The following is a 14,079-nucleotide window of genomic DNA, read 5'->3' on the forward strand; positions in this document are numbered from 1 at the left end:
CTTGTGTTTTCTCATTCTTTATTTAGCAAATGATTTATGTGCGAAGTCCTTCACTAAAAAAAAGTAAAGCTTCTGCTGTATCATGTAGCACTTCTGCAGAAAGAGATTTGAAACGTGTACTGATGATTTAAATTAAGGAACAAAAACAGTGATATGAAATTAAGTTGTTTGCATAAATGGCCCCCTAGGAGGGCTGTCCTTCTGCTGCCCAACAACAAGTTAAAATGCAATAAGTTCTCTCAGATAACTCAAATTCAAGCAATAATACATAATCCAATGAACACCAAGAGGAAAGTAATGATAGTTAAGTCTGCAGAATGAAATTATTTTTTAGTTATTTCTCCAGTGAGGAGGATGAAGTTAGGAGAACTGTTGGCAGTAAATGACAACAACACATTGTCCACCCCAAGGATTCACAAAGGCTCTGTGGGAAGCCCAGTCTGCATGTGATTTGAGACAGTGGTGACAAAAAGAATGCTAGTTTAGATGTGAATGAATTGTGTTTCCTTCCTTGCCTGCTAATGCACATGTGTAGCAATAGTCTTTGTTCTCGAAACAAATATGTTTTCTAAATATCAGCAAGTCATGCAGTGGTTGTCTAAATCATAGCGGGAATTGATGGAAGAGTCTCACTTCTACACACATGAACGATCCATGTTTTACTATTGAGGGCTTTCACTGAACTACAGCAACGTAAGCTGTCAAAACACCATCTGTCACACCACTCAGACTCTAACAAGAACGTGCTGTTTGGCCTTAAAAAGTCTCTGAAAGCTAATGCTAAACATGTGGTGGATGGGAGAAGTTAAAATACAAAATTACAATCAGCTTTAGTAAAACATGGTCTTAACTTATCTCAGTGGTTCAGCTAATTATTGTAAATAGAACCATAAGGAAAGTCAATTGGAAGTTGATTAGACGTTAATGCCTGACATTAATCTCTGAAATTTAGCAATCTTACAAATCTCTAGAAGTAGCAGCTTTAATAATTTCTGCATTTTAAGCAATAGCAATTTTTAAAAAAGAAACTATGAAAATGGGGCAGAGATCATTGCTGTTCCAAATGATACACCATCATTGTATATATGGGAGCACAGATGACCTTTTATGCAGGCCGAGCTCAAAAGACAGAAACATGCTTTTAAAATTGTTAAATATATCTGTGAAAATGATGATTCTGGACGATTGCTATAGTTCTATCAATATATGTAATAATTCTGGTACCAAAGTATGAGAAATTGTTCCCTTAAGATAGTTAAAGTGAATAAGCTCCGGTTAACTCCAGTATCAACACTTTATTGCAGTTTTCATGAAAACTATTACCAGTTAATGTTTTATAACTCCACCAAACTGTGGTAGAGTGATAAAGGAAAAGTGCAAATAAGAAAAACTAATTAATTGTTGCTCTTATTAACAAATCAGAGATCTATGATTTCCACTCAACAGCATTTTCTAGATTTTTGCAAGAATCAGAACAACAGGCAAATATTTGTTACAAGCGCTCGGAGTCTGTTCAGTCTGTTCTAACAAGGCAACAAACGTTACTATCTAGTACACCAGGGTTAACACTTGGAGGTGTCACATTTCAGATTTTCCTCAGAGATCTGGGAACCATCATCTCCAGCTCAGACAAACAGCATTGTAACTCTTCTATTAGAATACTGACAAAGACCAAACCTTGAACCTCGAAGAGAACTCCATCCTTATTTCTATGTCATACTTCAGGCATCTCTGAACCCTCCCTAAATTCCAGCAAGGGTAAGAAATACAATAGGCTCACACATAAATCTAGCTGCATGCACTTTTGACCCTTCTTCACAGTCCAGTCTGTAAATTCGCAAAGCTTCAATTTGTCTGTGATGACACACTTGTCCACTGGGAACAAATGCACATGTTATGTTACTGAGAAAACGTGTTCTTTCACTTTCACTGAGAAAACCCAAAATCCAAAATTGAAAGTAATTTTTTCCCCCATGTACATGGGGTTGTGACATATTGTATGCCTCTAGGGAGTAAGTAGCAGAACATCAAGCACACATTGCTTGTTCACATGTAGATGAAATGCCTCAGTCAGAGTCATTGTCAGATTTAAAACAAAGATGAAAAATTTGTTACAAACTGAAGAAAACAGGGAAGATTACAGGGATGTCTCTTCACCTGTTTTACCTCTTTCATAAAAGAGATCTCACCGTTTCTCAATTTTTTAATTAAATATATTCGCACCTGTTATCCACAAATGACTACAATAAAATATCCTCAGAAGGAAATTGCAATCACATCAGAATTTCTACCTGTCTTGTAAATTGCCTTGAGAGGATATACTCTAATTTAACGTACAAAATGTTAAGATGCACGTGAAGAAAAACGAATCAACAAAAAAAATGTACTTTATAAAACATCTGTTACAAAGTAATTATACCTTATAGAGAATTCCGTCTTTACTCTTAAGGTTGAAAACCTATAGTCAGGATTAATGTTTGCATTTTCTTCTGACATCTTGTGAATGTTTTCTAACAGGCCAAAAAAAACACTCTGCACTTACTATTTTCTAAATGTACTATCTAAAACAACTTCCAAAAAGTGTTTTGCAAAGATCGACATTACAACATAATGATGTTTGTGCTCTAGTTAATTTTTAAAAAAATATTTGTTTTAAGCGCTGTAGTGCAAGTCCTAAAAACGTGTATTTGCTGTTTCTCACAGTCTGGCCCCGCCTCTCTGGTTGACTGTGGTGCGTCGCGGCAGCAGCAGTGGTAGCTGGGCCCTCCCTCTGTCTCTGCAGATAAGTATTCGCAGCCTGCTATCCCAGGCATGGATGTCGGTTGCAGCGAGACATGGCAGTGCGACATTATACTCTCGACATTAATCTCTCCACGCCGGGTAAGATGCTTGGGAAAAGTCTCCAGAAGTTGCGTGTTTATTCAGCGTACGGCCCCTGCACCCAGGCTGCATGTTAGCTAGCCGGCTGAGCAGCTAATATTGACTTGCTATTTTGTAATTGCCCTTCAAAACTGCAGGTTGGGAGTGATTTAGACGGAATTTAGCTCGAGCATGTTCGGTACATTTTGGTTTGAAGGTTAAAGTTATTGTGGACAAACATTTTTACGTTTATATGCTGCTGCCTGTTATGCACTTGAATGTTATGGGGGATTTTCCTCGCAAATTTCCGAGGCACTGGTCAGCGGCTCGATGCTCGTCTTGCTAACAATGTGAATAAAGCATGTTCAATTCTGCGCTGTCGCAGAGGAAGTAGTCCCCCTTCCGCTGTTTTTGTAGTTTTGCTGACCCCAAAACCTCGCTGTTTAAAAAAACATTTACAGGTACCAATGTCACAACAATTGACTATATTAAAAAGTAAAAATAATAACCTGCCATTGTGCTATTATTGATGGACAATTTTAAATTCAAGATATTAGAAATATTTTTCCCCAGATTTTTAAAATAATATATTTATTACTAAAGTACATTTAGGAGACCCTTTTATATAATTTTTGATAAAACCTACGCATGGTATTTTATAGATGAAATACAAATTATGTACAATTATTCTTAACTTAAGTGACATTAGCCATACGGCTGGCTTTAATATGCCCGGCAATTGAAAAAACATGTACCATGAGATAATTATTTTATAAGTGAGTTAGTTATAAAATAAGGACGGCATAAATTTAAACCTGCAAAAAAAAAAAAAAAAAAAATCTTTTGTAACTGTTTACCTGTAATTGAAAAGTCTATCTATCTATGACAAAAAGGGTATTCAATTATTACCGATTCAGATGTGACTTTATTAATGTGCCAGACTGCTATAATTTCTCCATTGTTTTCCATCTTTCTGTTTCTGTCTATCTCAAGTCGACTCAACCTCTGTAGTGCCTGGTCTGCTGTCCATATTTCATGAGCAGGAGCTGTCAGAGACTATCCATGACACAAATGGGCATGGATATCTGGCTACATTTGTTGGCAAGAATGGGCGGTAAGCAAAGCAAGAAAGCAACTGTATATGACACTGATGCTGAGGTATCCAGAGCAGAGGTCGCGCTGGACTTTTTTGTTCTCCGTCATCTTGACCGAGTATTAAAATAAATCGGTCATGTTCTATTTTTACCCATTAAATTATAGTCATATTAACATAGGCTATACTTAGCCGCATTTTTATGCGGTTTAGTTAATATTCACGTAGTTTAACCGAAACCAGATCCCATCACACATAAAGCAGATAAACGCATCTAACTTTTTTGTCTGCAGTGACAAAAATCACTGTGGCCCCAATAACTTATAATAAATTAAATTAAAGACTCCACTTTAATTACCAACCCTTCACTGTCCTGAACGCACAGCGTCACAAATTCCTCCTGGTCCGCATCTGCAGAGAAATCTGCGCTAGTTCATCAGTCAGTTAGATCTGCCTGATCCATTGAACTCTGCAAGTTTTTTTACCCTGTGTGCGGTCCGGACGTGCGCTTTTATGAGGATTTTTTTTTTGCCTGGTTTTGCTTCTCCAAAACAAACAAATGTTACGTTTGTCACGCTTGTCCTGAGCGCCGCTCTCCTTCTGGGTGCGGGAGGGTAATGTGAACAAAAAAAGGCTCCGTTTGTTAAAACCGCAGGATGAGTTAAGTTTAATTCTTCTCAGCGGCGGAGCCCGCATTGGTTGTGCAGCCGCAGTGCACTACGCATGTTGCGGTCTAAATAACGTCTTCACCATTATTTATTTCCTCAAGATAAACTGCCAGCTCCTCTGTTTAGACTATAGATAGATTAACACAATGTTGCATTCTGAACTAGAATTAAAGGCGCCATTTCTACCAAAGGTTTGGAAAGCGTCCGGTCCATAACTCTGCAACAGGCTGTCAGCTCCTGGTCAGAAAGATGCATTTAGTTCAGTGTCCATGAGACGATATTCAAGGATTTTTTATTGATTGATTTTAGTTTCTTCTGCGATTAACTCTTTGTGTAAAGTCTATAAGGTCTGCGCATGTGCACCAGTCAAGGGTGTTAATTATAACCTGTCAAAATGACCTACGGGCTCCAAATTTTCCCGTCATCTAAAAAAAACAAAAAAAACGGTCAAATACGAAAAATATTCGGTTAACGCAATCTCTGTTCCAGAGCTTATTTTCGTTTCTAATCCGTCAAATTTTAAACCAAGAACAAGTTGGCAGCAATTTATTTTAACATCTGCATTACACAGTTTAATTAGGTCAGTGAGTCTAGTGAAGGTGAATTAAGTTTTATTCCTCATAATTTTCAACATGCTATTCTTTGGTACCATCTGGTGACCAAAAGTAAGAAGTCTCGCTTGGATACGCAACTTACTGTGCTGATTTATTATGACTGCCTGAGATATTGAGTCATTGTGTTGCTTTGAATATCCATTTTTTAAGATAAAAAAAACATACTATTATTGTTAAATAATATCGATAAATGAGCTTTCCAATGATGTGCAGTATTTGGCTCTGTTTGACAGTTGCTTCTGTCTCAGTTCAGCACTTTTTTTGTTACTTCATAACAAATAAGTGCTCTTAATAAATCTTGCAATAAAAATTGTTTAACTCCTTCTTAAAGTGGTTCTGACTTGGCTCTCACTTTGTGGAAATTTAAACTGATTCTTTCTCAGAACCAACATCAGCCCAGGTTAAATGCTCAATCTGTTTTTGTCACTGGGTATTTGACCAACTTTTGAATCAGAATTGAAAAGTACCATTTAAAGTATTCTTTGTGAATGAAATCCTTTACTCTGAACAGGATTTAGTGATGTTTGAGCCCTCCTCTTTTAGAGGGTATGCTCAGAAATTGAAAGGTAAACTGAGAGGAATCTTGGTTTTACATTTACTTTAGATATTTTCTTAAATCAACTGATTGCATTAGTGGCAAGCAAGGTTAGTCCAGTGTGAATGTTTGAATTTAAACCTTCAGGCTACTGTTCCCTGAATTGGAAGTAAAAATTGTTGTCTCTGTTGGAATAGAAGTGGGGTTAGACGTAGTTTTATGTTATGGGTGGAGTATCATCTCAACAATGAAAGGTTTTATAACTTTGCATTATTAAATCTTGTTTACCAGGCTCGTTGTTCTGCGTGTGCACTCCCATGGGTTGGTCACCATCGATCTGCAGTGTCATGAAGATGACAACATTGCACAGCTAGACAATGTAAGTGATCAAAAGCAAAACAAAAAACGTGGAATTTCCATTATTAAATTACTGTACTTCAAGCTTGTCATGGCGTACAGTTTAAAAAGCAAGACTTGATGTGAACAACAGCTGTGCACAGACTTTCTTTTTTCATTTCCTCCACAGCTTTTAAATGCACTGGAAAAGAAGTTAAAAGTTCTGTTAAATGGAAATATTACAAGGATTAAAAGGTAAGGGTCCTGGTTCTCATGATGTGTCTCCATTTTGGATGTTTGAAGACTTTATTTCATCAAGGATCTGTCCTGTAGTAACTTATTATTTTCATTTTCCCTCCAGGCTTCCAGTCTTGGTACGAGGAGCAAAAGTTGACCGATACTGGCCCACAGCTGATGGCAGACTGGTGGAGTATGACATTGATGAAGTGGTTTATGAAGAAGATTCTGCATACCAAAACATAAAGATATTGCACTCAAGGCAGTATGGAAATATCCTAGTCCTTGATGGAGATGTCAGTAAGTATTTATATAATAAACTAGTACACACAAGAAAGCTCATTTAGACATCTGATTACTTTTTAAAAAATGTTAATAGAAGGCAACAAACGGGACAAATGGACACTTTATGTTATATTTCTGTTCATTAATAAAAGTATTTTTCATTGTGGACAAATGTGCCTATTATTGGTAACTTCAGCTTCACTGAGGATAGCTTTGCACAAAACTGCATCTCATTTGTTAATAATTGTACATAACTGATGTGTAAATGTTATGTTGTCATTGCAGACCTGGCAGAAAGTGATTTGGCGTACACACAAGCCATCACAGGTAATGGAAGAGAGAATTATGCAGGGAAGGAGGTGCTGATATTAGGAGGAGGTGATGGAGGCATCCTCGCCGAACTGGTCAAACAAAAGCCAAAGATGGTCACCATGGTGGAGATATCCTTCTGAGATTGTATTCTGTTTTTTCTGACTTTAACACCCAAAATGAAAGTAAGTCGACATCTTAACATGGAAATATTGCAAGGATTAATATTCTTTTGTTGGTTTTGTGTTTTGTATGGTTTTTAAGGTTGATTTCTATTGTGCAGCGCTTTGTGATTTTATGTCTGTGAAAAGCGCTTTATAAATAAACTTTACTTACTTACTTACTTACTTACTTAACCTGACTCCTCCTTGACGAGGCATGCACATTGACCAGAAGGTGATCGATGGATGCAAGATGTACATGAGGAGGACTTGTGGGAATACCCTGGACAAGCTGAGGGGCGATTGTTACCAAGTGAGTTGGGAAAATAATGATCTATTGGGGAAAATTCATTGCCATCTCACAACTGTGATGCAAAATAGAGTTTGGTACAAGTAATGTTTTTATTATTTGCTTCTTTAGTTTAAATATTCTATTTAGCATTGTTTAATAACTAGGGTGTAACTAACTTTGAATATAAATTTGTTTTAACAATAATGTATTTATTGCTGTTTGTATTAAACCAGATGATTGTGCATTACCTGGTTTATATATGCCGAAGATGCTTTCAATGTTAAATGTTGATTTTTATGTGTACGCATGTTGTTGCGTTTAAAAACAGGAAATGCTGACCGAGGTGCTTTACAGTAAAAGTTTTCTGAATGTTAAATACCTAAAAGTAAATGTCAAAGATTTTACTGTCATCAACATGTGTTGTGAATTGCAGATTCTGATTGAAGACTGTGTCCCCTTGCTGAAGAAGTATGTCCAGGAAGGAAGAACATTTGATTATGTAATTAATGACCTCACTGCAATCCCAATATCTACTTCACCAGAAGAAGGTTTCTGTATATCCATTAATTCATTGCACAAGCTGTGGCAACATATGCATAAAATAGAGAAGTCGTGTTTAGTCTTTTCTCTGAAACTGTGTGCTCTTTGCAGACTCTATGTGGGAATTTCTACGTCTCATCTTAGATCTGTCAGTGCGCGTCCTGCACCCCAAGGGGAAATACTTTACACAGGTCAGTTGGGTTTTTTGCAGTATCTGCAGAGTTTAGAGTGAAGCTGCCAATGAAGCAGTTAAGCTTATCAAAGAGTCTGAAAGCTTTGTCAAAAGATAATGTAAGAGAAACTGGCAAGTTTGCTCCAAATTACAAAATGGATGTCTAAAGACTTTTCTGTTTGTTATGATTATAACAATTGGAAAACAAGTGATATTACGTTCCATAATACACAGTAAACATGTTTGACAAAAACCAACCAGCCAACTTTCAAGCATAATGGTGAAGATTCAGGGTTGTTTAAAATCATATGAACAACACAATGCAATCCAAACAGAGCCTTCAGACCTTAACCCAAAAATAATAATTTGTTCCAATGTATGTTGACTTCATGCTGGGGGGTTTTCCCAAGCATAGTCAGGCAATTTTACAAATGAAGTATTAACTTCAAAGAGTAATACTTCAAAGTAGGGATGCACTGATATAAAGTTTTACTGATATATTTCACAACCTTTTTGACAGCTTGAAAAAGACCACACACAATTCACCACCGTTTCTCCTCTTCAGTTAAACTCCCACAATCCTCCTCGTTATCACCAATACTGTCACATGACGAAACAAATAACATAACCAAACTCCTGCATTCAAATGGCAACAAGATGGAAATAAATATCGGTTGCTAATATCGGCCCAGTTTTATTTATCGGATCGATACTGATAAATTGAAAAATGAGTAATATATCAGCTGATACCGATGGAGATAGAATGCAGTAAACTTTTTTTTTTTTTATATGTGCATCGTAACTTTTTTTTCTCTTCCATTTTTACTCCATCAGGGTAACAGCGTGAATCTGAAAGAGGCGCTGAGTCTATATGAAGAACAGCTGGGAAGGCTCTCATGTCCTGTAGATTTCCGAAAAGAGGTGGTGTGCGTACCCTCCTACCTGGAGCAGTATCCTTTATTTTTACCCCCCCAACCATGGGTTTAAATGATGACATGCAGATCAACATGTCATAAAAACACTTAATATTGAAAAGACTCTTTTTGTTGGCAGCCCTTAATCATCCTTTCAGATGGGTTTTCTACACTGCATGGAAGAAGTGAAGACTTCCAGTTTTCTCTAAGATTCCAAGCAGCTGGAATGTGAACGTTTGAATTCCCTTCTGCTTTTCACTTAGGCTTGAATGTGTGGTCAGACTGAACATGACATGAACACGGAAGGCTTGGAAAATGTTTATTAAATAGTTACTGACTTGTTCGTAAGGTTTGTTACACCAACCATTAACATAGATCGATCTTAAAAGTATCTGTTAATAACTGCCAACGTGCTGAGAGACTACTTCTCAGGTGACGAGTTGTGATTACATCCAACTTTCAGGCTCTTCTTGGATATAAACAGGTTTACTATTAAGGTTTATGAAGCTGATTTACCGAATGAGAACATCATTGCTGTGTATGTTTATTTTCTTGAGTTAATACAGTGAGTTTCGTCAGAGTCTGAAGGAATTGGGCTGCTTGGGGTTGAGACCTCATCTTAATGCTCTGTTCTTAAGCTTGATCATCCCGGTGAAGTAAAACTTGGAGGGAATAGGCAGACCTCAGTGTATCCATTGCGAAACCAGCAAACTTCTGTTTTGTGATGGTGAAACACTCCACCCTATTTTAAGCCGGTTAATGTGAAAGGGAACATGCAAAGGTTGCTGTAAATTCAGTCTGATCTTATTTGAAGGTGCACATGAATAATATTTTTTATCAATGCCATCGAATCCTTCTCCTGCTCCTTAGGTTTTGATTGTTTTATCACTGTTTGCTGCAACTATTTTTGTGTTATTAGATTTGACCCTGACTTGCATGTCTTCTGAAGAAACTTTTACAATTTATAAACACTGATCTGGTACACTGACAATGTGGCAACTTTGCCCACCATATGCGTGTACTCTTATTTTAAACCTTGAGTTGTGAGCCTGATGTAAGTTGTTTTTAAGTTTGTTTTTTTCTCCTTTTGTTTCTGCCACTGAAATACGATGCATCTCTTTCAGTGTTATATCCAGGCAGTGTGGTTCATCCCCAGTGAATGCTAAGTGTTGTAGTCCAGGTGTGCTTAAAAGGGAAATTATTCCTCCTCATTGTTGCCATCGTTGTGCTTGTGCTGGTTTTTTATGTTCTGTTTTTAGCATCTTTGATTTCTCCTGATAAGTATATTGGGTGCATGCTGAGGACTGTGAATGTAGCTTACATATATATACAGTACACAGCCCATTAGATGGACGCTCTGGGACATTTATTTATTCATTACAAACTCACCAAATGCTGTTCTGAAACTGTTTGACCATCTACAATTAAAGAGTTTTGGGGGAAATGGTTTCTGTTTTTTTTCCTTAAGTTTCATATTTATAGCAAAAAATATCAAATATTTGGAGCTGTCGAGTAAATATGTTGCAACACACATTGCATTGTAACTGGATGCCTCACTGCTTACACTTATGTGAAGAAATGCTGAAATAAACATAAAAAATGGATATAATAAGCCTCTTAACAAAGCCAAGTCGTTCTGTCCTGGCTGCAGCTTTTTTGCAGACAGGAACTTCACAATGTTGTCCTGCTTCGCTTAGCTTCTGTTGTGCTTCCGTTTTCTTCTGATATTTTCAGTGAAATTGTAAGATGCACAGAGAAATCGTTTGGTGTGTTTGCGGTTGTTAAGGTTAGCCTGAAGACGGCACCGCGCTCCAGATGTTTCTGGCACACAAAATGTCTGAAGCATAGTGCGGTTTCTCAGCAGACAGACTTAAGTTCGATCCAACAAAACTTAAACTTGTCTGAAACATTAAACTTTATAGACAATTCTAGGATTTACTATGTTTTTCTATTATTTTGTTAACAAGCGGGTAAAGAGAGATTTGAGTGATTTATCCACCATTTTTCAGTGTTTGTGATTTCACCAGCAGCAGTATAGAAAGCTTGTGAAGTCAGTTGACCAACATGACTCAGATTTATGGAGTGAAAATAGTGTCAAAAAGATTTGTGTGTGCGTAAAATGATTTGTGCGTGCGTAAAATGATTTGAGACACATATATCCAAAAAGTTCTGTCATATTAATAAACAGCTGAAATATGAATGACCGAAGTTAAATATTTGCCAAAAAAAAAGACAACTGACAAAAAGACAGGTCAATCTGATGGAGTGAAAATAGTGTCAAAAAGATTTGTGTGTGCGTAAAATGATTTGTGCGTGCGTAACAGGATTTGTGCGTGTGTAACAGGATTTGTGCGTGCGTAACAGGATTTGTGCGTGCGTAAAAAGATTTGTGCGTGCGTAACAGGATTTGTGCGTGCGTAAAAAGATTTGTGCGTGCGTAACAGGATTTGTGCGTGCGTAAAAAGATTTGTGCGTGCGTAACAGGATTTGTGCGTGCGTAAAAAGATTTGTGCGTGCGTAACAGGATTTGTGCGTGCGTAAAAAGATTTGTGCGTGCGTAACAGGATTTGTGCGTGCGTAAAAAGATTTGTGTGTGCGTAACAGGATTTGTGCGTGCGTAACAGGATTTGTGCGTGCGTAAAAAGATTTGTGTGTGCGTAACAGGATTTGTGCGTGCGTAACAGGATTTGTAAACCTTAAAAATAAAATACATGTTGAAAAAGTACACACAAATCACCTGGTACGCACACACAAAACTGCAGTTACACACAAATCCGGTTACGAGTGCACAACTATTTTTGAGACTCATTTCACGCCTCGGTGGAAGCTCCAAGATTTGTGTGTAGATGGTGCGTTTACATGCTAGTAAAAGCTGGGACATCTGAGTTTTCTTCGGAACTGTTTCTTTTTTCCACAGTTCAATACATATTTCTCTCTTTACTTGTCTCGTGGCTTAGACATATTTTTGTGAGAGAAAAATACATATGTCATTACACCCACGTCTACTTTTTAATACTATAAGATTGTTTATATATGAATCCGCATTTGGGACCTATTCAACTGTAATTACTTGGGTAAAAAATTCAACCACTAGGTGGCGGAAGTTTATTCCGCTCTGACTGGGAAAAGCCTTCATTCAAACTGAGAGAAGAAACAAGAGAATGGCGGGTCAGCCGAGTGATCGTGTTCGTGGTTTACCGTCCGAAGTTAGTGGATGTTAAAATTTGCACGTTTTCCTGACCGTTGTAATGCGTATTTGTTAGATTATTTCAGATTACGTTTTACGTTTCAAGTAGTTCGACCCAAAGTTCTCGCCCTTCTATGTTAGCAATAGCTCATGTCTACGTTAGCTAAGCTACTATTAGCCCTCGATTAGCATCGGTCCAGTTTAAAACAGAATCTTCCTGGCCCATTACAGCCATGTCTACGTTTATCACCATGCTCAGCTATTTTTATGATGCTGACAATAATGTAGGCTTAGGTGACGTCTTTTATTATTTGAAGGATTCATCCCAGTTCTCCTCACTAATTGTAGTTTTTGATTTAAATTTTTTTTTAGTTCTGCTACAGACTTATGTTTCGTCTATCACCTGTATATTTTATATCTTACTGTAATCACTTAAGATTTACTCTTCTCTACATTTCTTCCTGGAATATGATGGTCAATGCTTTCGTACCAGAAATAAATACGTAGAACATCTCTTAACAAATGTACAAATGTATTCTATGCCATACAGATACATCTGCACCGTTTTTTATATTAGATTCATGCAGATCATCAATATTTCAAATTTTGAAAATATTGCCTCATCCAACACTGAAGCCTTTGTAAGCAGCTGAATATAAGTGTAGTAACTCGGCTGAATCTTTAAAATATTAATATTTCTGTTACTTCATTATGAGCAAACCACATTTCTCATTACTTCCAACGTAGACATAGCTGTAATGGGCCAGGAAGATACTGTTTTAAACTGTACCGATGCTAATCGAGGGCTAATAGTAGCTTAGCTAACGTAGACATGAGCTATTGCTATAGAAGGGCGAGAACTTTGGGTGGAACTACTTGAAATGTAAAACGTAATCTGAAATAATCTAAAAAATAAGCATTACAACGGTCAGGAAAACGTGCAAATTTTAACATCCACTAACTTCGGACGGTAAACCACGAACATGATCACTCGGCTGACCCGCCATCCTCTTGTTTCTTCTCTCAGTTTGAATGAAGGCTTTTCCCAGTCAGAGCGGAATAAACTTCCGCCACCTAGTGGTTGAATTTTTTACCCAAGTAATTACAGTTGAATAGGTCCCAAATGCGGATTTATATATAAACAATCTTATAGTATTAAAAAGTAGTCGTGGGTGTAATGACATATGTATTTTTCTCTCACAAAAATATGTCTAAGCCACGAGACAAGTAAAGAGAGAAATACGTATTGAACTATGGAAAAAAGAAACAGTTCCGAAGAAAACTCAGATGTCCCAGCTTTTACTAGCATGTAAACGCACCATCTACACACAAATCTTGGAGCTTCTACCGAGGCGTGAAATGAGTCTCAAAAATAGTTGTGCACTCGTAACCGGATTTGTGTGTAACTGCAGTTTTGTGTGTGCGTACCAGGTGATTTGTGTGTACTTTTTCAACATGTATTTTATTTTTAAGGTTTACAAATCCTGTTACGCACGCACAAATCCTGTTACGCACACACAAATCTTTTTACGCACGCACAAATCTTGTTACGCACGCACAAATCCTGTTACGCACACACAAATCTTTTTACGCACGCACAAATCCTGTTACGCACGCACAAATCTTTTTACGCACGCACAAATCTTTTTACGCACGCACAAATCCTGTTACGCACGCACAAATCTTTTTACACACGCACAAATCCTGTTACGCACGCACAAATCCTGTTACGCACGCACAAATCTTTTTACGCACGCACAAATCCTGTTACGCACGCACAAATCTTTTTACGCACGCACAAATCCTGTTACGCACGCACAAATCCTGTTACACACGCACAAATCCTGTTACGCACGCACAAATCATTTTACGCACAC

At 37.4% G+C, this 14,079-nt stretch overlaps 1 protein-coding gene across 1 annotated transcript; it reads left to right on the forward strand.

Moving 5' to 3' along the window:
• The first annotated feature begins 2,713 nt into the window (after positions 1–2,713).
• Positions 2,714–10,460, forward strand: sms (spermine synthase). The gene is made up of 11 exons (XM_028032121.1): positions 2,714–2,880; positions 3,853–3,973; positions 6,061–6,148; positions 6,296–6,360; positions 6,467–6,642; positions 6,913–7,067; positions 7,321–7,410; positions 7,823–7,937; positions 8,041–8,120; positions 8,936–9,051; positions 9,174–10,460. Exons 1-11 carry the CDS (start codon positions 2,835–2,837, stop codon positions 9,202–9,204), a joined length of 1,083 nt encoding a protein of 360 aa, XP_027887922.1. The 5' UTR covers positions 2,714–2,834; the 3' UTR covers positions 9,205–10,460.
• Positions 10,461–14,079: the final 3,619 nt, after the last annotated feature.

This window comes from Xiphophorus couchianus, chromosome 11 (genome assembly GCF_001444195.1).
Source record: "Xiphophorus couchianus chromosome 11, X_couchianus-1.0, whole genome shotgun sequence".
NCBI classification, from domain to species: Eukaryota; Metazoa; Chordata; class Actinopteri; order Cyprinodontiformes; family Poeciliidae; genus Xiphophorus; species Xiphophorus couchianus.